This window comes from Pempheris klunzingeri, chromosome 20, assembly GCF_042242105.1.
Source record: "Pempheris klunzingeri isolate RE-2024b chromosome 20, fPemKlu1.hap1, whole genome shotgun sequence".
In the NCBI taxonomy this organism is placed as follows: Eukaryota; Metazoa; Chordata; class Actinopteri; order Acropomatiformes; family Pempheridae; genus Pempheris; species Pempheris klunzingeri.
This window is the reverse complement of record NC_092031.1, coordinates 14,524,510-14,548,396: the sequence shown is the minus strand read 5'-3', so window position 1 is coordinate 14,548,396 and position 23,887 is coordinate 14,524,510. Positions and strand designations below refer to the sequence as shown.

The following is a 23,887-nucleotide window of genomic DNA, read 5'->3' as shown; positions in this document are numbered from 1 at the left end:
TTAGCGAATGCTAGCATGCTGTCATTAACTGAGATGGCGAACTTCATATCTGCTAACAGCTGGCATTTTAGCGTTGTTATGTGATCATGCCTGCATGCCAGCCGTAATGTCTACTGTAGCACCTTTACGCCAAAGTACATCCTCACAGAGCCACTAGCATGGCTGAAGACTCTCGTTTCTGCATGACTGCTGCAGTGAGTGCCACAGGAGAGCCAGATTAATATGTTAGAGTTTTAAACTTCACAGTTTCTGAGCTGATTTATTTGTAACTAGACCATTTCTGGGAACACGCGCTCCTTCTGGGATATAACAGCAGCAGTGGCTCAGAAATCAAGCAGTAAGAAAATGTTCTTCTGGTGAACGTCTGCAGCGTCTGAGTTGTGCATGAAAGCCAAGGACTTGTGATTAAGTGCGCTTTGAAGCCCCACCACCTCATCCTGATCCCAGGAGTCATTTCAGACTGAAACTGCAGGTTGGGGAGCCTCCTTGTTCTCTTCATGCAGTAACATTGACATCAGCCAGCACATTTCCAGATACGTAGCACTGAATCAATGCGTGCAGCAGGAGCAGAGAGGTTCAGAGCAAGCCCTACCGCACAGGAATTGATTTCTGAAGCATTGTGATGTGCTGAATACTGTTCGACATCAGGACTCATGAGAACACCACTCAGCCTGCCGCTCGCCTGTGATTACAGCACCGTTTGACTGAAGCAGAAAATAGGTTTAGCCCATCGTTAAGAGAAATTGAAGTGGATAATGCAATATAAAGTACAATCATGAAAAACTTAGCAAGACTTATTTCTAGTGCTGCTACAAGTCAGGCAGTACTAAACAGAGTTCAGGGCATTCGCTTTTCAGTACTGTTAGCTGACTTTAAAGTTGATCTCTCCTAAACAATATGTTACACTGTAGGAGAGGCATAAATCTAATCTAATTAAACAAACTACACTGAACCAAACAAAGTCATTCAGTAGATATGTGTGAGGCTTGTACAGTAATGTGAGCAACCAGAACAAAATGCACACTTTTGTTAGGGGTTCGAGAGGAAAGGCTTGGCTATAAACCAGTGCACTTACACTGAGTATGTGTTTAAAAATGCTGGCCTGAGATACTCTCAACTAACACTTAATGCACACTTACACTAAGACCACTTCAGCATTCGGGGACCAAGAGCACTCCATAATTAATCATTAAGCTCTACCGCTCCCCACAAACTGACAATAAACAACAGTGAAGAAGAATGAAGTCGGTGTTGTCAGTTTCTCCACATGATGGTATCATCATCCCAGGGTGTCCCGGTCCAGCAGATAACGTGGACATACAGGAGTCTATGTGTCTATGTTAAGTAACGGCCGTGTAGGTTTATGGTAGCTTGAACTATTTCAACTCTGTCTCGGAGAAATCATGTTTTGGTGTTCACTGTGTCATGGCGGACGGCTCCAAATACTACAAAACCCATTGGCCTGTGCGGCTGACTGTTTGTTGCATGGATGTACAAAGAGAGCTGGACGCAGCGTTGCAGCCTTCGCATTTCCTTGGTTTGTTGTTGCAGATGAGAGCAAAACGTGGCGCCGTAACTGCTGAATTCATCTGTTCTTAATAAAGAATTTAAAAACACATACATCCACATACATCTGTAGATTGTGTTCAGTTTTCTCAACATTGGAATCTTTGGCTTTCATCCACTATTAGCAGGTCACATTACAGGACTGTAAACTCATTCCTGCGATTGCGATTCTTAGCGAAACGCACTGTGGGACTTGTTTTTAACGCCTTAACTTTTTATGTATACAAGCTGGAAACTTTGACTTTTACTAAAAAAAAGACATTTTAAAACACAGTTGTTAATCTTTAGTCCTGATGACTTGACCTGAGGAGTTTCATGCTGGTACAAGGTGTAAAGTTCATTAGTGAGCCTCAGAGGTGCTAATAGGCAATTTATTACTTCCTGACAGAGCAGGGCTGCCCGTTTCGTGTGTTTCCTGTATGTGTGCTAAACTAAGCTGTTGGACTCTGTCAACATTTACAGATTATTAGTATTTACAGATGTGAGAGTGGTAACTATCTCCTCATCTAACTCCACTAAAAAGCAAATAAGTGTATCACCGGAGAAACTGTTCCGGAAACTTGTCGCTGTCTTGTTCATGGAGGACGCCTTGTTTGATAGTTAAAAATAGGAAATTCTGAATGTTTGATCACACGCCGTTGGTAAAATGATTCTAAAGATCTGTAATTTCTGTAAAAAAAAGTTTGACAGAAAATCAGTTTTGTTCAGTAAGAGAAAGCGCTGTGGTTCTGATTTCTACTGGATATCAAATCATTGAAAGTTTTGAAATGACGACTTTTCAGTCCAAACACCTGCGCTGTCCTTTTTGTGCACAGTGCATCAGCACGGTGAGTTGTTGATGTGCTGCTGCATCACTCTCACCATGAAAAAAAAAAACAAAAAGTGACTTTGATTGCTTCCCCATACTGCTGTGTACAGCTTGGGCAATTAAAATCATAATGGCAGATTTTAGACACCAAACTAATGAGCTCAACTCCTCTGAGTGGAAATGCCATTAGAAGTCCTAATGGGGCTCCTTCACTGAGTAACAAAACAAATCCTAAGCTGCTAGATATGAGATGTGCTGCTTCCCAGACTAGAGATCAACACACAATCGCTATTTGATTAATACTGTTTGTTTACATGAAAATACAAAGAAGCGTTTCCCCCCACTGCGCCACAGCGCCTGATACAATGTGATGTATAATTGGATGCTGGCTGTGAAAACAGGAAAAGAGTTGGTAGCACCCTGGTCTTGAATTATGAATTGTGAAGACAGGCAAGAAGTGGATTAGGGTGCTGCTGAAGTACTTTTTCACCTCTGTTCTCTTTGCACTCGCGGCAGCTTCCTCCGTGTCCCTGTGATTCAGCGCACTCGGTTTTACAACCACTGATCTGTGTACTTGTGTGTCTACTGTAAGTTTTCATTACACTGTATCCAAATGCCTCTCTCGAGAAATATGACAGCTCCGTTGCCACATAAACCAAGCAGACAGTTTCTGAAAAAGTCTCCCTCCTCCACTCCTCCCTTAAGCCTTTCCTCCCTCCCCCTCTCCCCCCGCCCCCAGCCATCCTCCGAGGGGATGAGGATCATTGGAGGGGGGAAGATTTCATCATCTGGCCCTGCCAGGATCTATTCCTGCTTTGGTGTGTCCTCCGAGATCTCTGCTCTGTGCCAGGGCTGATGATGATCCAGGCTCTACACCTCCACTCCCACCGGAGCACATCAATCACCTCCACTCCTCTCACACCACCGGGGAGGGAGGGAGGGAGATGTGGGGGTGGAGGGTGGCGAAGCCTTTGCCTCCACTTCACTTATATCAGGCAGAGGTAAAGGCAAAGAAAAGGAGGAGATGCAGGTGGAGGTCGCTGCAGCAGACACCTCTGCTCCTGTGATATCAGTCCTGTCAGCAGTCACAGGATGGCAAGAAAAGACCCCTGAAGGCAACTGTGACACATCTTTGGGGGAGGGCGTGTGTGTGTGTGTGTGTGTGTGTGTGTGTGTGTTTTCTGTTGTTGTGGATTTCATATTTCACCTAATCTTGCTGAAATCAGAACAGACACCTGGGGCGTGAAATGGATGCCTGTCCCAACAGAGGACACCCAGCGCTTCAAACACAATCACTCTGAAGGACTCTGAACAACACACACTGGATGTGCGTCTGCCTCTGAGAAAGTAAACCTTTCCATCACGCTTTGGCCTCGGACTTAGCGCGACCATCGTTCCTTGTTTCCGGAGAGGCGGTGGTTCCAGGTCACTGGGTCAGGCGGGCTTCTGTTGATACCAGAGTGACTCCGCTGGGGACGTGATGCGTCTGGGAGTCAGTAAACGATACAACTCTGTAAGACACTAGAAAAGAGAAGGATCCAGGATTCATTAATACTTCAAGTAAAACAAGTCCAAGGTTTGTAGATGCAGAAAGGTGTAGGTGTGCACAACCAGTCCTATATGAAGACGAGGTGCAGGATTGTGGACTGAATGAAGTGACGAGTGTAGACACACTGGATTTAAGCTTCCTGAACCTTATTGGACTGAAAAAGGCAGCGTTTTGACCCCAGTGGATCCCATATTACCCCTGCACAAAATGTTGCATAATGAGAGCCAGTGGGGTTGAAACGTTGCCTTTTTTTTCAGTCCAAGTAAGTTTGAGGTTTAATCCAATGTGAGGATGCTCTCCTCTTTCATCCCTCTCACGGCATGCTTTGTACTCATGAAAACAGAGTCTCTCTATGATGATGTCCAAACAAGAAAAAGCCAAAAATCAGTTAGACGCTGTAAACTGACATGACTCACCTTCTCCAGAAACCAGACAGCTTGAATTCATTTCTGTTCAGTGAGGAGAAATATGATGGGGGAAAAAAATCTGTCAAGCATTTGTACAAACTATCACAGGCGCAGTATTTCCTGTACGTGCACAGAAAACCACCTAATGCAAAAAAAAAAAACAAAAAAACATTGTTGAAAACAAAAAACAAATTTTCTTCGCAGGAGAGCAACAACAAAAAAGCAAGCTGAGAGAATGAATAGAAGTAGGAATTTAATCTTATAGACGAACCAGTGTTTCTTTTCTTGTGATAATCAGAGAGGAAGAGGAACCTTAGAGACTGTGCGTAAACATGTTGAGAGGCAGCAGCTTTGTATGTGGATCGTATAGAGGCGAACAGAGATATAACCTTTGTTTATGAGTGCAGGCGGGCTGGCTGACAGTGCGTATAAGTCAAGCGAGGCCAGCCCACTCGGAGATCTAGTGGCACGCATTAATCAAGCACCGGGGGAGGAGAGAAACGCCTCAACACACCTCCGCAGGACTCTCTAACCAGGGGGAGGGAATGACCACAAGGTTATTGTAACTCCACGATACAGAGCAGCGCCTCGATTCAACACCGCTGCGCTGAAACGCCTCTCCATAAACGTCTACTGACTGTGCACCACAAGGATGATGGCAGTAGACTTTTTAACGTCAGAGGACGGTTCGTCTGGAGTCATTTCACAGCACGAGTTATTACCGCAATAATATCCAAGAGTGCGTCCTTCAGGGTGATTATGGCTGTGACAGTGATGTAGGAGATGTGAGGCGCAGATGGGGATTACTGGTTATTATTGCTGTTTCACAACTGGAACAAAAAAAAAAAAAACAACTCAGGAGGAAAACTAATTGTTTTATGGTTTTGTTTTATGGTAATTGTGAGCATAGCTGAAACTGGTTTTTGAGATTCACTGACTGAAATTGTCCTAATTTACAACATAAAAGAGCGACTCTGCAGGAGGTTACCATAAAAGAGCCAACACAGCTTATGTATTTAAAAAAGGAGCATTTTATTAAAACAAAATGCTTATTTACAAGGCAAGAGATAACACTTCTGCTGGAAAAGGCGTTGTACCTTTACAAAAAGGGGGGGGGGGGGGGGGGTATGCATACACAGCCAGCTCGCAAGTGATGTATCCGCATTACAGCTTAGAGCTTATTACACTGTCAAAACGCCCAGTAGTTTGACTTTGTTACATTACAACAGGACTGATGGAGAGACAAAACAAATGGAAGGTGTAAAGTAAAATGGCTTTTGGAACAGTCAGACATGTTAATACAATTCAAGCAGTGTGTGTGTCAAAAAAAAAAAAAGAAAAAAAAATAGAGCATAATCTGTTATTCACACGTCTGAAACATTTCTCATTTGACAGGGAGGGAAAAAAAAAGCTACACGGTTTTTAGTTTAAGTACAAATTTGAGAGGACAAATAGCTTTTTTTAGAAAAATAAAAATCAAAGTGGGAACATAATAAGCTCTTGATGCAGGTGGCGGACAACACGGACACAGCTAAAGCAAACAACAGGTTCACCCATCTCTTAAATAAAAATAAAAAAAACTCCCATAAGCTTGAGTGATTGGCTCCTTGTGATACGTACACAAACATGTGTTATGTGTCCCGGTCACACTGAAGACAGGGCAACTGGCACCATGGATACAGTCCCTGTCGTTTAGTTAGAAAAATAAATAGAAGTTGAAGGAGAAAATGTGTTTTCATAAAAAGTTTCTATCGGTCCAGATTATTAAGAACACTGGCAGGCCCTGTTCGTGCTACCAGTGTGACAGTCAGGGCCTTTGTTTCAACTTGATTCCACTTTGCAAACGATTTCACTGCTTGGATCAAGAGAGAAAGAGTCCAACACGCCCGTCAGGCTTCTGTTATGGACAAGAGCAACATACACTGTGTGTGTTTGTCAGATGGGTAATAAAAGTAAACAGAAACACCCTTTCTTTCTTGCCCCGTGTCTCGTCCCTCTCGCCGCTGTGTCACGTCGTCTTCTGCTCTGTGGTTTCTCAGAGCCAGGGGTGCCACGCAGGGTCCATGCGACACAGATTGTCCAGGCTGTTTGCTGCCGCCACCAGGGTGTTGACCTTACTCTCTCCTCCCTCGAACTGAGCCAGGTTATGGAGGCGGGTCATGATGGCCGTGACAGCCTTCTGGACCAATGAGACCAGCTGCTGGGAGTCCATGTTTTCTGGTTGGCCGGCCGGGGACAGAGGCATGGATGTGTCCTCTTGTGTCTTCTTGTGCCACGCGATGATCTCGTCACGAAGGACTGCCTTCAGGATGCCGTCCACCTATCGCACACAGAGGAGGTGAAGGTGTGAATTTAAAGAACTCAGGGTGTAGAAACTTGTACCAGAAAACATTCCAACGCCTTGGAACTGGATCCTCAGACAACCAGAGTTACTCTGTGCCATCACTTATCACTAGTCTTGATCACGAAAATGGCAAAATTAGCTTTTTTCTGCTCCTGATGACCTGATGAAGGATGCACTCAAGGTCTGGTTATTTGCTTTCAGCCACATCTTATGGTCTTCCTCAGCAGATGGAGATGACCTTTGGCACCAAAGACATGGATTATGATACTTAGATAGAGACAGCTGAGCACACTTCATCTAGCAATGAAGACCAAAAGATGTGGTTGAAAGCCCCAGAAGCATGTAACCCTTTGTAGTATTGTTTTTGGTCAAACGTTCACACCTAAAAAAAACTTTGTATTTCTGTCCATACTTGTACATTTTATGTCCATAGTGTAAATATTTATTTATCATTACAACATATATTTATTTGCTATTGCTTATTTTCCACTGTTGTTTTCTTTACTCTTTTTTTTTTCTATTGTTGCTGCTGTAACGTGAATTTCCCCCTATGAGGGATCAATAAAGAAAAGTCTAAGTGTTGCAACAAATTACGCAAATACTCCAGTGGTGTGTAAACAACAATATACTGTAGGTGTTAGCTAACACATTACAGTCCATTGGTTTCTGAGCTAATTCGATAACTGCTGCATTTATCACAAGGTGTCAAATTATGCGTCAGAGGGTGCTGTTTTAACACGCAAAATACGCCCCTCGTCTGGGTAGTTTCCTGAGCCTTGTGTTGAACGTGTCCGTTATGGGAATGAGTGCAATGAAACATAATAAAACCCTAGTTTATATAAAGTCATTGCCAATTGCCGAGTACACATAAAACAAAGCTGTTAAGTCCAATTAAGGGTGTGTCAATCATCCTCAGGAAATCTCAGTGTTGTTAGTAGCTCATTATGGTGACACAGAACTGAAATACATAACCATTGAAACCATGACGGGGCCACAACACTGGCAATCATCACCTAACTATGTACATACTGTTTCCCACACTCACCTAAAGTGTTTATATGGTTTCAGGCTTCAATATGTTTGAGTGGATGATTGTTATGTGTTTGTTGTGTTTTGCCATTTTCCCTGGAAACGTCCATTTTCTTTGCCCACAAGAAGCGCTGGTCTCTGGCACTCAGCCTCAACTATTTCACAGGGTCCAGTGTTTTGTTTATTTGCATCTCAAGCACTCCAGCTCCCCCCACATCAGTGAGGCTTTAAGTAGGAGCCAGGCCTATACATAGACAACACACGCCTGTCATTACTGCCCTGCTGCAGATGGGACTGCTTGTGCTTTTCATTGCACTGTTTTTGTTTGGTTGTGCCTTAGTGAACTTCCTCTCTGGGTCTATCTTAGTCGAGGCACTAAACAATATCTGGAGAATTCAGCAGGAGCTTAAATTTGACAACAACTGGGTCCTCGTGGCAGAATGAAATATATCCTCGCCGACACTGCCAGCTGACTTGAACCTCACATCTAACAGACACTTCCAAAACCCCTCAGAGACTCATGTCACGGAGCAAGTGTAGTTTTTCCAAGTGCAATACTGTCAATGTGTGAGTCAGCCTCTCTCGACTAAATTAGCACATTTTACAGAATGTTTTAACAAAAGGTCGAAAGATGCGTTCTTTAGTATCAATATCAACTTATTCTTTAGCCACTTGGGGGCAGCGGACACAACACTGCCATATTATTACCTACATGGGATAGGCCTTCATTGGCAACCTGATGAGCATAGATACAGTCATTCTCCTTTTAGCTCAGTTTTGGTCTTCACCATCTGGCTCTTCAGCCATGCATGTTCACCAGCTACGTCCCAACTTCTATAATGTTATATTGCTGCTATATTCAATCCCTGTAATCATCTGTAAAATAAAATACTCTTATTCTGAGCTGTGGTTTATTTAAAAACACAGGAGAACCATAATAACCTAATACTTTTTTTAGAGCAGGCAAGTGCTTGTAGACAAGTTACCTTAAAGTTTGGCTGTGCGAAGCATCGTGCCACAGCAATCATGGAGGCAGTGAGTGGGCCGGAGACACCGATGGTAGTCAGGAACTCGGAGATGTTTGGAGTCAGGCGGAACGGAACAGGACGATTAGCGTCCAGGTCGCCTGTGGCGTCATTGATGTCGAAGCGGAAGTAGGACACATTCAGCTTTCCGGTGTCCTAAAATAAAGAAGAAGAAAAAAAAAAGTCGAGGTTAAAGTATCAGTCTGCAGTCTTAGTAACAAGCATGTATATGTGAGGTATGCTCTATGTATCACAGTCTAAGAGTAAGCACATTTTTAAAAATATCTCTGATCGGGGTACCTGCTCATAACCACTGTAAAATAAAGGAAATATATATGTGAATATTCTTCTCTGTGGTGTTCCACAGTCCTTAGACCACATAAGCCCTGCAAGAAAATAACTCTTCTTCAGAAAGGCTAGAGGAGCTACAAAACAAGCTCACACCAACGAAATGGCTGCAGTTATTGATCTGCGTGCCCCAGACACCGTAGCACGTCAAACTATCAGCAGCTGAACATCTATAATCCTCAATTCACTCCCACTCCCCTTTCCCCCGCTGCTCCCCACTGACTTAAATATATACAGCCAAGTTTTCATCTATAAGCCCGCATTTATGTGCGAGAAGACCGCTACACGAGCAGCCATTCTGGGGAAGATAAGCTCCCTTATATGAAAAGGTGAGTGGCTCTGACAGCTTTATAGTAGAGCATTTCATTCCATTCCTCCTCTGTCTCGCCTCTTTCCCTTCCTCCGTCCTTCTCTTTAATTCCCTCCCCTTCTGTCTCTCTCTCTCTCTCTCGTACGGCCATTTGCTCCTCCAGGCCCCAGAGGAGGGCCTCAAGGCAGTGGGCTGAGACACCAGCAACCCCCAGGAGGCTCAGATAAGCCCGCAGACAGTTGGCTGTAGAGGCAGCTCTCGGAATGTTAAATCGCCACACTGCTGGTCAGCAATGGCTTCATTTCGGGGCTCGTGTGAACGGGACGACACAACATTAGCGTGGCGCATGCAGTGACTTGGGGCTGTGAACTTGACTGTGAGAAATGAAACACACTGGGCTGACTTCAGTTGTGTCAATGATATCGAATGAGATGGAGAGATGGTTGAAAAAGGAAATTCAACAGATTCTCAAGAAATGAAGACAAGTGCTGAAAGAATTAAGTCTATTACTGAATTGAGGCTTGATGAACAACGCAAAGCAGTGCCTTTTTTTTTGGATGCCTTAAAGCATCACTGAGCTCTATAAGTGGCAATTTGCAGGAGCTTCAGGTCTCTATTTAGGCAGGGTGGGGCACAATGCTATGGCACTGATGTCCTGTCCTTGCACACTCTCTCTCTCTCTCTGTTTATGTGTGTGTGTACACTCTCCGTACCGTAATCCTCCTGTGTCTAATGGGATCTGCGGAGTGGAACAGGCAGAGAGGGGGCTTAATACCACTGCTTAGCTGCCCGGAGGAACGCCTGTCAGCAAAGGCCGATTAGGATCAGAGGGGAGGGGTGGCCGACTGACACAATCATCTTTAATAATGACTTTGAGAAAGCTGTCTGCGGACCCCGAGCACCAGACGGATGCGTGTGGACTGAGAGGCAGACACACGCACACACAAACACGGCCTCTTCAAATTGAAACGTCTTTGATAGCTGTAGAGCAGAGGAACTGAATATAACGTTCTGTCAAAACATCCCTCGAATTGACAGCGGCTGGCTGACTGATAGCGTGAATGTCATGGGGGAGAATGGTAATTCATACGGCCAGATATGGAGACTGTAATAGTGATCTCTTAATGCATCTATGAGAGTGTATATGTATTGAATTAGCCCGCGTCACATGGATCCCACTTGCCCTTGACTTGAGTCCAACATGTTTCTACTTGTGTATGTTTGGATGTGTTTCCTACCTGTGCTATCTGCAGCATCTCGGGGTTGAGCCTGTTGAGGTGCAGCATGAATTCGGCCAGACCTATGAGGGCCAGCTGGATGGTGAACATCTTGCGGAAGGTCCAGTAATCTGTGGCGTTGGGGAAAGTGTGGAGTGCCCACTCCTTCAGCATGCTGCGAGGCACCATGTTCCCCTGCACCTCCTTCAGGATGTCCCGCAGGACCTGGTTGTAGACGGGAGAAGGGAGTCGATGTTAGGTTGGAGGCTGTGTTCAACCAATACTGGACCTCACGTCTACTTTATTCTACTTCCATTTTAAAAATGGTGGTACAACCATTTTAGTCTGTTCCATGTAATGATTAAAATTAAACAATGGGCCTGGTAAGCCACTTCATCGCCTAAACTACCCGTCAAAAAGAGACAATCAGTCTCCAGGAAGAGCCAGCAAAACCGAATGACAAAGCTACAAAGCTTGCGATAAATTCTGCCAATCAGGTTCAGGAAAGATTATGTGGATGTTTTTAATCTATTATCATCCATCTATTGACCACATGATATAGCATTTTAAATTAAATTTGACTGACAACCACAGACAAAGCCTGGGATGAGAGCAAATCTTCCCCATCCAGTGAAAACCACCAAATTTGGTCAGTTTTAACATTTCAAATCAGCTTGACTGGTTGAGAATATTCTCCTGTATTTTACACTAAATCAACTGTGCAAAAACAAAATCGGATTATCCGAAGACGCACTGCCACACAGATGGAAACAAGGCTATTATCGTAGTTTGTGAAAAGCCGACTGTTTTGGAGATGCATGGTTTGCACAGGACAGAGACAAAATGCTGTAAAGCTTAAAGATGACTGTGACATGGCTGCACAAAGCTACTGTTAAATAACCATTCAGTCACCTGGGATGCATATCAATGCAGCGCATTAAAGAAGGTCACAGCTGTGTTACGCGCTGTCTATGTAATGTGTGTATATATATCATGGTCCCCATACCTGGTGGCTGGCCTGTGTGCCTCTGGCTTGCACAGTGGCCAGACGATCATAATATCTGGAAATGGGGTTGTCATGTTCGATGCCCTTCTTGGCGCAGCGCTGTTTGTAGATTTCCACCAGTGACAGAGATGAAGGGTTGTCCTCTACCAGCCGCATCTGAGGCGACACTGCCACCACTCGGGGCACTGGAGAGGTAGAGGGAGGGAGAGGAAGATGACAGAATACAGGTGGGAAAGAGATGGGGATGGGTGAGCATAGGGAAGAAATAAGATGCAGAGGAAAAAAAAGAAGAGGAGAGAGCAGCAGTGGGGAAGGAGGAACGGAGAGGGGAGAACAACCAAGTCAGTGACACACAAACTGTCAACATTTGGCAGCATTTCCTAGTAAATGGTCCCTGTTTTACCACAATGTTAACCACAGATCTTAAACCTACAACTAAAATACTCCAGAGTTGGGAAACAGCTGCACTGAAGATGTGCCATGTCTCGACATCAAGCAGGGTCAACGAAGGTAAGAGGCTGTGCATGGGCTGCCCAGTGAAAGCAGTCTAAACATTTATATACAGAGGCACCTCAAATCAAATCAATAGCAGCCATTGCAGTTGGGAGGAAATGGGTTCGAAGGGACTGTTGAATTCCCCGTCCATATTTCCCCTTAAACAAACCAATCAAGTACATAAATGGAGAGTGGGCAAACATCTGGGAGGAGGCAAACCACAGGAGGATGACAGGAGAGGAAATAGCACTTGAAAGTGTATTGAAATTGTGTGTGCGGTGTGTGAGTGAGGCAGAGACAGAAAGAGAAGAAAAATGAAAGGACAGGGTCAGTGCCAAATTTTTCTCAGCAAGACAAACTCAGATTTGCGAAAAAAAAACAACAACATTCCTATTTTCTTGATCACAAACTCATGTGGTGACAGAGGTAATCACAGCTCTTAAAAAAATGAATTACAAAAAACATAATCCTAGCAACATTTCACCCCTACTCCTTAGATGTTTTTGAACCTCATGCATCCAGCGACCCATCTCTCTTATTCTGGGTTTTACCAGTGAAGAAGAGGTGTCTCTTGGTGGTCTCCTTCCTCTTCTCCAGACAGGGGTTGAGGAGGCGGAGAAGCTGCAGGACCCTCTCCTCTCGGCGTGACTCGGTCAGACACGCATCGTTCATCACCAGGTACGGGTAGATCTTGCCGTTGTGGCCGCGGATATAGAGACGACGTGCTGCTGTATTGTGTTTCTGAACAATTTCCACTCTGGGCATGAACCTGGAGAGAGGCGCAGACGAAAAGAGCTGAAGTAACCTCTGGAACTTGCTGTGGATTTGCGGATGGTATTAATACGCATTTTTAGAATACCAAAGGACCTCTAACTAGAGATATGTGAAAGTGCCTGGTAGAGTGGAGTTGGTCAGTCTGAACTTTCTATAATTTCGCTCATGACTGGTGTTAAATATAATATGGATGAGCATTTTAAGCAAAGATACTATTTGATTGTCGCAGTGACCCATTTGACTATTCGAACAATTCACAACCCCCCCACCCCTCACACGCTCTTGCTACCGCTAAGATGCAGCGGTCATGACTCCATCAAACTTCACTACATTGTTGTTTTTATTTCCTATTATATAAGATCATGCTTAGTGGGCCTGGAGCCCTTTACCTTGCGATCTTGATGTAATAGTGCGTCGGTTTGGGCATGAGGAATTCCCCAGGGATCTCCACCTCTGCTGTCTGCGCAGAGAAGTTGCTGAGGAAGCGACACTTCTCCTCAATGAGGAAGAACTTGGGCAGCTGCTTGGTCTTGGCCTCCAGGATCTTGATCCACTTCTTCAGCTTGGAGATCAAATTGTGAAGCTTCATGGAGCCTGGCACACTGAAGTCAAAGTCTGGTAGGGATGAAGAGAGAAGTTATTGTTAAGAATCTCCTTGTAGTGCTGGCCTTTTCACCGCCTTACTATTCAAGTGTTTCCCACCCTTACAGGTGCCTGGTGGACTTCATGATTTAGCATCACTGACTGAAAGCAGAATGTGATATCAAAAACTGGACCAAAACAGAAGAAAAGCAAGGAAGTAGTCTGAGAAAATCCTGAGGCTGGCTGACAAAGCCTGGATGGGGGAGTTGATGTGTTAACCCACCCCCCTCTTAATCAACTATCCTCAAAATGCCCTTCAGCAGGACACTTACCCCCCAACTGCTCCAGAGGAGCTGCGCTCAGACACCCATGTGTTTGTGTGTGACCTGTAGCCTCTCCGGCAGCTATAAGCTCCCACACCTGTTCTATTAATATCTTTATATTTCTAAGTAACCATGTCAAATAAAATACTATACACACAAGGAACTCAAAGTAGAGTGAAATGTGACTTAAGAAAATGGAACAGAAATAAATAGAATCAAAGAGAATAAAGTTTAAAAGGTTACTGGTCAGACGACATTTCTATGCAAACGCTGCGAGGCCTGTTTGAAACCACAAACGGTTAAGATTAATTAAAGTGAGATCTGGGTATTTACTTTACTGTTGTTTACCCAGTAAGATGGACTAAGAACACCTTGTTTTTCACAGGGATGGCTTAGGGGAGGCTAGTGGTTACACAAACTTACATCTGGGAAAAGTCCATTCTAAATATTGTGTTGCACTGTAGCCCACTCCACTCCTGCAGTGTGGTGCCTTGCTTGAGGGAACTTAGTAGATAAGTTATTCATGGCAGGCTGGCAGCACAAGGAGAACTGTTTGCTCTATCAACTTAAAACTCCCTGGTGGAGGCTGGGAGCTGATTAAATTAGAGCTATAAAAATGAGAGTCTTAAAGTATTAAATTCCTGTTTCAAGTCACAACTCATATTGCCCATAACATATTGTGATGAGCTGCAGCAATAACAACGGAAGGAGGGGAAGTGAGCCAGGCAGGTTTTCCATTTTAGAGTAAAGCCCTCAGGACATCTCTGTAACATGAATGCGCATGCACGCGCCGACGCAGACACACACACACACACACACACACACACATACACACACACCTACATCTCCTATTTCAGTACACCCTGTTGTGCCGCCTGTTATAATGAATCTATGAAACTGCAAGGCCTTGCCATTTCAAACCCGTTCAATCTCTCCCGGAGTGAGACCTCCTAATACTTTAAATAAGCCCTTTAAAACAGCCAATGTTCTTTTCGGAGTGGCCCTATTTCGCTATCCGTCTGCCTGCAATTCACCTGCCTCGATAGCAGAGGTAAAATTGAAACAGTCCTGAGGAATTGCAACCCGACAACGATTCAGCACCATAAAAGTGTATAATGCTCACAAATAGAAAAAGCGAGACATGGTCCGCTCCTTCGAAGCCGAGAAACAATATAGTAATATAACTCCATATTTAGCAGATATAAAACATTTTACCTGTTTAGACACAGCTGCCCCTAAGACTAGGGGAGTTTGTTATTACAACTCATAAAAACACCTGAATATTCACAGTGGGCAACATTAAAACAAAGACCTTCTCTTAACTAATATTTCACTGTGCGATGAGATCTAATTATAGTTATTGTGATAGTCAATAAATTTGAATGGTTCATTGCAGCTGAAACACACAACTTAAGTGAAAATTAGATCATTGGAACAAATGCTACATTATTTATTCACAATGCAGCCCTCCAGTGAAAAGTGCTCCAAATATTGCACATGACAGACAGACTGTGGCTACTTCGATCTTAGTGCATATTCACGATGCACTAATATATCATATCATATATTATAAATAGCCTTGCCTAAGCACATTCATTGTGTTTGAACTGTGATCCTTAAAAGACAATATTAAACCTGCAGACAGTATCTCGGAGAAACTACAGAGGTTCTCTGTGGCAAGTGTAATACAACCAGAAAGACCAGAAGAGAGTTATTTTCAGTCTCCCTGAACTCATCTTTGACCCCTGCTCTGTCAGTTTGCTGGGGGAATCGGATGCTGAGAGAAAGAATATGGTGTGGAAAGGAGCCAGGCTGCTCTCTGACCTGTGTGTGGAAACCAGGGCTAGTATTCTGCCCTACCTGGCCTGCATGACAGACCACAGCAGAGGATCTGCACTGCTGTACCAAATTATGGATCCAGACTCAGGAGGTGGGCCACCTCTGTATATAGACCCATCACTCCTCCATGACTCAGTGTGGGATTGTGTGAATGTGTGGTGGGATGCAGCCAACTCAACTTTATCATGTCTCATTGGTGAGCTGAAGTTTTGAGTGTTGTTTCAGAGGTCATCACAGCAGTGTATGGAGGTAGAGCGGTTTCTGGCAGTAAAAGTTCACATTTGAAGCTCATGACTGACAACTAACTGATGGTACATACAAAGGTACTAAGCCAAATTGCTATAGAATAATATTGAGTACATTTAACTATGCTAAATGTCATTTTAGCATGACAAATGACTATTCAATAGGCTCTGAATTAAAAGCAGGGAAACTTATGCATGTTTTTCAGAAAAAAGGTCTTCTGACAAAAGTCTCTGGAACAGATCCACTGCTAAAACAGTAACTCATGCAAATAGCATTCACCGTAATTGGATTTGAATGCCTCCCTGCTGCCAAATGTTATATGTGCACACATAAACCCATATTTTCCGGCCCACAAACCCTGTGAAAGCGAGTGAGCCACTAACGTGGTGCGGGGAATGGGAGCTTGGCTTCTCAGCAGCTCTGTAAACCCTGTTTGTTCCGCTCTGGAAGGTTTGTGTGGTTTCTGTCTCTGTCGGCCCTGCTCCCGTGTCGCCGTGGGGACAGCTGGGTAGTGTTGGTCGGCAGGCACCCTGCGAGGCAGAAGCCCTGGTGACGCCTGGCTGCGTGAGCACAGCTGGCGCCGAAACATCTGGTAAGATTCATCAGAACGGCGCTCGCTCCGACTTTCGCTCACTCTTGTTTGTGTTGTTCATTCAGTCAGACCATGTGCGGTTCCCATGCTTTGCTCGCTAATGCCATCACACCTGTCTTCATGTTTCCTCGCAGACTCTCATTCCTGTTGTTTTCTCTCCGCTAATCTTCTCTCTTCCATCTGTTATGCTACTCTCTGTAATTTTCTATATTCGTCAGCTCTGGCTCACAGTTATTACTGCTTTTTTCTTTCAGAGTCAGGTGATCACTTTTTGCCCTAGCTGCATTTCATTCACTCGCTGTCCTTGTCCTCCTCTATCCCAGGGCCAAACACATTAAGCTCTATTGGCCACTCTGAGGACCAATGGAGGGGAAAAGCACAGGAGAGACTGAAGAGTGGAGAGGGGTAGGGGGACGCGAGGCGGTAGCTGCTGTGTGAAAATGCAATAAAACGAGATGCTGGGCCATTTACTGAGAGTGTAATTCAGCGAACATGTATGTGCAGTCAGTCTGTAGGAGCGAAAAGCAAAGAAGTTTATTTGAACGCTGAAAGCTGGGGGAGATGCAGACGACCCTTGTTTAAACCAAGTCTAGTGAACTGTGGTTCAACTCCCTTATGCAATGTAGGAAAACAGACACGTGGCTTCGAAAAACAGGAGAATGATTGTTTTGAGAAAAATGTCTCAAAGGGGGCCTTGGCTAAACTGGAGCTGCACCTGTCCTGTTGGATTCCACAGCTTGCATATGAATCTGAACATGCAGGCCAAAATGACTGGAGGCTTCAGCAGTGCATTACAAGCATACGCATGAATATCACAGAATTCTTTGCTTTGAAATGTGTTAATCCAAAGCTGGGGATGGATCAGAGAACTGTCTCTCATTGCAATGTCTTCCAACTCGTAATGTTTGCTTTAACATCAGTGTACAACGCCTCTGAGCAAATGTGCCATTAGGGATTTTCAGAGGTTTCAGGATTAAAAAGGTGGTCAATTTGTCGACACAATGTCAATGATGGCATGACATTTGAGTCTAATTTCTAGTCTCACGTTGGTGGAGGAAGTCCACCATCAGGTAAAAATCTGTAAGAACAATCCAATATTAAAAACCTCTCATGAACAAATTCAGTGTACCATTTTTGATACTGTTGTATATCATCCTACCTTGATGACTTGAGAGAGAGAGCAGATATATAAACAAAATATAATAATAATATAATAAAATATAATATAAACAGAGAGCTGTTTATATTATTATATTATTCTACTCTCCATTTAACGATTTAATCTGTAATGAGAACTTAATAGCTACCCTGCAATTGTTCTGCCCCGATATATAAAACGGAAAGTGTTCCATCTGTGCCACAGTAGCTTTACCAGCAGTGTACTCTCAAACTCGCCTACCTGTTCCAATATTTTATGAGCTATATTCTCTTTTGGTACAGCAAACAAACTGTAAACAATGCTTGGTTCCCTGACAAGAAGGATAATACTGTAGGCACAGCTTGCAGCTCCAACCACAATAAAACAACACTTGACCGGTGGTGCTTGGCCTAACTGGGATTACTCTGCATTTACATCTCAATGTAAAATGGTCAAAGTTGCCCAGTGCCAATATGGTGGAAATTATTTTACTTTGCATCTGGTGGATTATAAGTCTATAAAACCTAAATTGAGAATTTAGGTTTTGCCCTGATGGGAAAAGCAAAGAAATAAAATAATTTCATTACAGTTACAGCGTTTACAGAGTTTTAAACACTACTAAGAATAAAGGCTGAACTTTTACAACAGTTTGCTGATTCATAGTTTCATCAAAGGCAAGAGTCTTCTGCTGTATTTCACCAAACGTGGACATCACCACTGTACTGTGCCAGCTTACATTAGAAAGGCAGCTAACTTGAGTACTAATCAAAACCAGCGTAGACGCATGCACTACACACAGTGTAATAAAGACAGAAACAGACACATACACCGGTTTCTGACCAGTCACCACCCCCAACCCGTCCCTGAAATCACATCATCTGGTTGGAAACCTTAATTAAATTGCAAACACAAACGCTCCAGATGCTCCAAGCAACAGTGCAGTCTGTCCTGACAGCGCTGATAAGAGCAGCACAAAGGTATGCGTAGATATAACGTGACCTTTTCAATGTATCGCCACAGAAGCCAGTTGGGCACCTGTCTCATCATTTCATTTAGTGTAACTAAGTAACACGAATGTTGCTCTTGTTTATGTGTGCCAGGCCTAAGGGAGAACAGCCAGGAGGTGTTGCTGTTGTCGCCACTGGGCCAATTGTTGCACCTTGTCAAACAGTCACAAAAAAGGCTTCTTTGGTCGCCTGAAAACATATGCTTCACATTTTATTTCTCTTAGTGTTATGAGGTAGTTGCAACAAGGTAAACCATTGATGCAAAAAGTTAACATGGCTAACGGCCATGAAACCAAAGTGAACAAACTAAGTGAACAAACTAAGAATGACCGCAAAATAAAATGGCTCTTCAGTGCTTGTTTTTCTATCTGTCTGTTCTGTTTGGGTCTAAGTTAATACAGCCAGTCGTGAGTGTAACCAGCCAACTAACCTGTTGTGAACTGCCCCTTCATCTTCTGGAAAACAGGGTCCTGAGCAGTGGCCTGGGCCCGACGGGCCAGCGACTCAGATGCAGCGCTGGAGAACATGGTGGAAACATTGGAGACGTTCTCCAAGCCAACACCAAAGGTGCTAACCAGCTTCTTGACAAAGTTCAGTGTGTGCGGCGTGATCTTGGCGTCAGACACTGCACCACTCTTCTCAAAGGCTACTGAGTAGCATTTAGCCAGGCCCTGTTGAAGCTGCCTCAAGACCTGCAGAGAGAGGAGGAAGATGGAAAAACCGTGAGAAAAAGTTACAGTAATTTTAAATAGAGGTGTCCAAACATTTTTCTCCAATCCCCAATCTGAGACATTTGATTTTAAAGTTTCATAAGGAACAACGGTGCAGTGCTGTGATGTCATACAGTAACCCAAGCAAGGCAGAGAGGGAAGGTGATGATGGTATAAACATGCCTGTGCCCCTGCCTGCCCCGTGGAACGAAGCCTAGAGCCTGCAGCTGCTGCAGAGTGCCCCAAACCATCACAGGTAATCACAGACTCACACACACACCCTAACAAACTTCCGGCACTAAATCCCTTGCCCCATCCTACGCGCTCACTGCACCCATCCATCACCCGTCTCAGTCTTCCCTCCTCCTGCTGCCTCTTTCTCAGAGTTGTTCCCTCCACCCACGGACCAGCTAACTTGCGTAGATGCTGCCGAGCATGGCAAGGAGAAAATACCAGCTAAGACTTATCAAAATTAAGGGGGAAATCTATCTGAAATGCACATGAATCTACTAGCAATTCTGTCTTGAATATAATCTACACACCACTCAGTCAGGGAATGAGAGACAGTGACGAGGCCAGATAACACCGCAGACTAAACGGATGTGAGACAGGATCTGCCAAACTTTGGTCACATGGATGACCAGGTGGCGTGACACACATATACAGAAGGTGTGCACTCCGACTTGCTTTCACACATATGCAAAGATGCGTGAAAGTTCTCACAACCTGCTGTATTATTTCATCACCATCTGATCAACTAACAACACACACGTAGCAACAAAGTCAGACACACACGAAACCACCACCTTTGTTATTCTCACCTCCTCATGCCAGTTCTCCCTGAACCACACCATCTGGTCCACAATGCCCTCCAGGGAGGAGAGCAGGGTGGGGTGTAGCTCCCGCTGCATGTGCATGATCCTGCTGCAGCGCCACATTGGGGCAGTGGCCCGGATAGGTCCCGGGTCGGAGGCCCCCGAGTGAGGCTGGGCCCCCACTGAACTGGGCTGCTGTTGGCCAGATGCATCTGGGGAAGAGGAGTGAGAAAGAAGAGGAAAGGATGAGTGGCGGGGAGGGAGTGACAGTCAAACAAAGTAGAGAGTAAACAGGATCGGAAAAGCAAAGAGGAGGAACCAAAACAAGTAGAGGGAAATTCTACAATTTCTCTACGTACAAACCATTCTGAAGAACAGATACACAGACGCACCATAATTTGTAATAACTAGATGAGCTCTAGCTTTTAATGTTCAGAATGTGGTAATGAAGCAACACATAATAACCAGCCATGTTTACTTACCACTTTTGTAGCGCTCCCTCTGCTCGATCTTGAGTGTCAGGTAAAGGGTGCGGATAGGGAAGTAGACAGCCTGGGGGTACACTCGTCCCACCTAGCAGATAAAAGAGGGTCACAGATTACATTTCAAAGACTCCCCCTCAGGACCGCAAAGGAGAGAGAGCGAGAGAAACAGAGAGAGGGAGGGGGGTGGGGGGGTGGGGGGCAGACAGAGGTGGAGAGGAAGGAGATGGAGAGAGAGAGAGCGCGGGACAGAGAGATACTGTTTGTGTATGTGTGTGTCGGAGAGAGAGAGAGCGAGCGAGAGATCATACTGATACAGCAAGAGACCTCTGCTGTAACAGAGGGAGTGTTTGAAGCTTTGAGTCAGGGGAGTTAGGGAAGTTAAAAACACGTCATGGCTGAATTACAAAACTGAATGTGACTGATGATGAAACTGCCCTCAAGACTTTCAAGAAAAGTCACTGACAACATTGGAAGGCTTAATGGTTGAAGTCAGGACATAAGAGATTTCAAGTTTTGAAACACATCGCAAATTCACCTCAAACTTGGTGGAGTAGGATTCCTTTGATAAGTCATGCAGCAGGTGAATTCAATGTCTGTCTTCGGTGTATAGGCTACATATATGTATCTGGTCACAGCTCATTGAAAAGGTACAATTAAAAATATATATTCATTCATATATTCAAATGCCTGCTACTAAACCAAGAAATTGATTGAAGATCGAATTTCAAATAAAGTTATCATTGTACCTTATTACCATAGATACTTATCCTTTCTGGTTTTATTTTGTTCAGTAAAAGTAAAGTCGCCGGCTGTGGGTTTCTTTCATTCAACATCCATTCACTCTGCAAGCTCAGATGGCAATACACACTGGGCACCTCTGATAAAGTCTTGAACATGCATGATAAGCTCTGAGCAAATGATCAGACTCCCCTTTATGTGGCTACAATACCAATTCCACACTTGCACATCAAATGACATTGGAATACATACAAGGGCAGCCATTGCGGCACATTGCACACAGAAACTCTGAAGGAATCACCCCTTTGAATGAGAGAGGTGTAAACTCAACTTGACACCGATATATTTGTGTGTCTGTGTGTGTGTGTGTGTGTGAGATATTTGGCTATCACTGCGACTGCACAAAGCGAACGCCTAAAGGTAGAACATGAGCTGTGACAAAGCTCCCTAAAATTCTGCCAGATCTGCCATTTTTTAGAACTATTAGCAGAGGTAAAACAAGCTCATTTCCAGTGGTGGTGGTCCTAAAGGAAAGTTCATTTTTAACATTCACACAATCTGTGGGTAGCATATATAAAAAGGAATGAGAGATTATAATCAACATTTCGAATAACTTGCTTCTAGTCTCGTGTCCAAATAGGGGGGTTTAGAAAATATGGCCCACTTAGATGTTGATTTATAATGTGCTGGACTGTCTGACCAATAACATTGCTCTTTGCCATGGTATACACTGCTGTAGTGTTGTAAAATGTTATTAAAACTTACATAACGAGGACTAAAAGTACAAGAACTCTAACCAGGTTGTAAAAGAACAGATTTCTCCTTGAAAGTCTAGGTGGGAGAGATCTGCGAGTCTGGCTTTAGGCCCAGTGGATATTGGTGGAAGACCAAACCACAAGGTTCGCTCAGGTGTCGGAGCAAAATTTCATAGGCTGCAATAACATAGTGACTTGATCACTTCTAGACCCTCTGTGCGCCTGCAAGGCAGAATGCGATACCTCCACATCTAATCAACAAAACTGAGCTCAATATGGCTAAAAGTGAGTTGAGAATAGATGGTGGTCGTGGAGTGGAATTCAGGAGAGAGATGGCAAAAGAAAAAGAAGAAGATTTTTTTTCATTGTTTAGCTAAAGGCTGAAGGGATTTTGGGCCCTACAAGCCGTCTCTGACTCTATCCACATTCCTTTGACATCAAGTCCATTATTTCATAGGGATTCTCAAACTGCACAAATAAAAATTACAAAAAAACTAGCTCAACGTTAAAGCTGCCACAGGTCAGTCTGGGCCGGGCCATGGCCAACTAGAACATACAGTAGTTCTTATTAGACTGGACTACTAAAAGAGCTGTTACAGATCCTGGCAGGTCTCTTAAATTCTTGAAGAGACTCACCTCCCTCAATGCATGTACCTCACAACTCTACATGGTCAGTCGGTCAGCTTTGGTGTGCTGTAAAGGCGGCACCAAGACTGTCAAAGACTGACAGGATTGACTGACGGAGGTAAGAGGCTGCTGCTATTATAGGTCTAAGCCTGGACAGCCTACAAAAGGGGAAAATTGAACTAAGGAAGGAAAACACTTTCCACATCTTCAACGTTGAGGTAGTTTAGCTATGGAGCACCTTCAGATATCACCAAGAAGCTTTAACCTGCTCTTCTGTGGCTAATACAGCTTTCTGTACAATGCTTCCAGTACACAAATCCAAAGCCTCAGTCCAAAACATTAAATAAGATATTGCAGTCTATTCCACCTGGAACTTTGCATAAATGCATAAACTATCTATATCTGTTAACTTAAGTAAATACGCATATGGAAACCACGGACACACCACTGCAGATTTATTAAGCTGAATGTCCCAGAACACCCTACACATATTTAGTATTCTGCAAATGTTTACAATTCACCGTCTCTTAATTTCTCAATTTTATAGATTGCATTTAGAGTTAATGTGTAACTTTCATGAGTACACAGACAGATTTCAAGTGAAAAGTATACTACTGGGATGAGAAGTGAAGGACTCGAGTCAGGAGTAACGGGAAGGGGGAGTGCTAAGTGGCAGCTAACAGCAGCATTAAAGATGAAAGAGGAAGGAAGGCAGAGAGGAAGAGGAGGAACCAGAGATCAGCCTGCTAATGGGAAGATAAGAAATGTCATATTTTAGCGAAGCTGAGGTGGGCCGAGGGGAAGAGAGCGAATGGTAGACAAGGAGGAGGCAGCGAGGTAGAGTGGGAGCGCGGGTGGGGTGAGGTGGTGAGATTTTCTGTTAACTTCTGATTCATCTTCCCGCCTGCCCCCAGGCGCTCTTCTCCTCACCTTCATCAATATTTCAACATACGTTTTTTAAACATCCCGCCGCCGCAGAGAAACTCTAAATAATTCAGGCGAGCGGCACAGACAAAGCCTGCCATGCATTAAAATGGAGCTTTCTCTTTACATAAAAAAGGGGATGAAGAAAAGGCTGTCAACCTTTTACCCTTCAGTCATTACAGGGTGACGAGACGCACCAAAGGGACGGCTGGATCTCCATAGATGGAA

The 23,887-nt window shown here is 44.1% G+C and overlaps 1 protein-coding gene across 1 annotated transcript in view; it reads right to left on the bottom strand.

Moving 5' to 3' along the window:
- Positions 1-5,384: 5,384 nt before the first annotated feature.
- The window catches only part of trrap (transformation/transcription domain-associated protein), an 80,248-nt gene continuing 61,745 nt past the window's right edge, over positions 5,385-23,887 (bottom strand). Inside the window, exons 64-72 of the mRNA XM_070851539.1 lie at positions 20,613-20,703; positions 20,137-20,342; positions 19,036-19,297; positions 13,268-13,493; positions 12,656-12,873; positions 11,610-11,794; positions 10,625-10,828; positions 8,690-8,884; positions 5,385-6,650 (exon numbers count right to left, since the gene is read on the bottom strand). Coding sequence (XP_070707640.1) covers positions 6,366-6,650; positions 8,690-8,884; positions 10,625-10,828; positions 11,610-11,794; positions 12,656-12,873; positions 13,268-13,493; positions 19,036-19,297; positions 20,137-20,342; positions 20,613-20,703 — 1,872 coding nt within the window. The 3' untranslated portion in view covers positions 5,385-6,365. The remainder of the gene's footprint in view (positions 6,651-8,689; positions 8,885-10,624; positions 10,829-11,609; positions 11,795-12,655; positions 12,874-13,267; positions 13,494-19,035; positions 19,298-20,136; positions 20,343-20,612; positions 20,704-23,887) is intronic.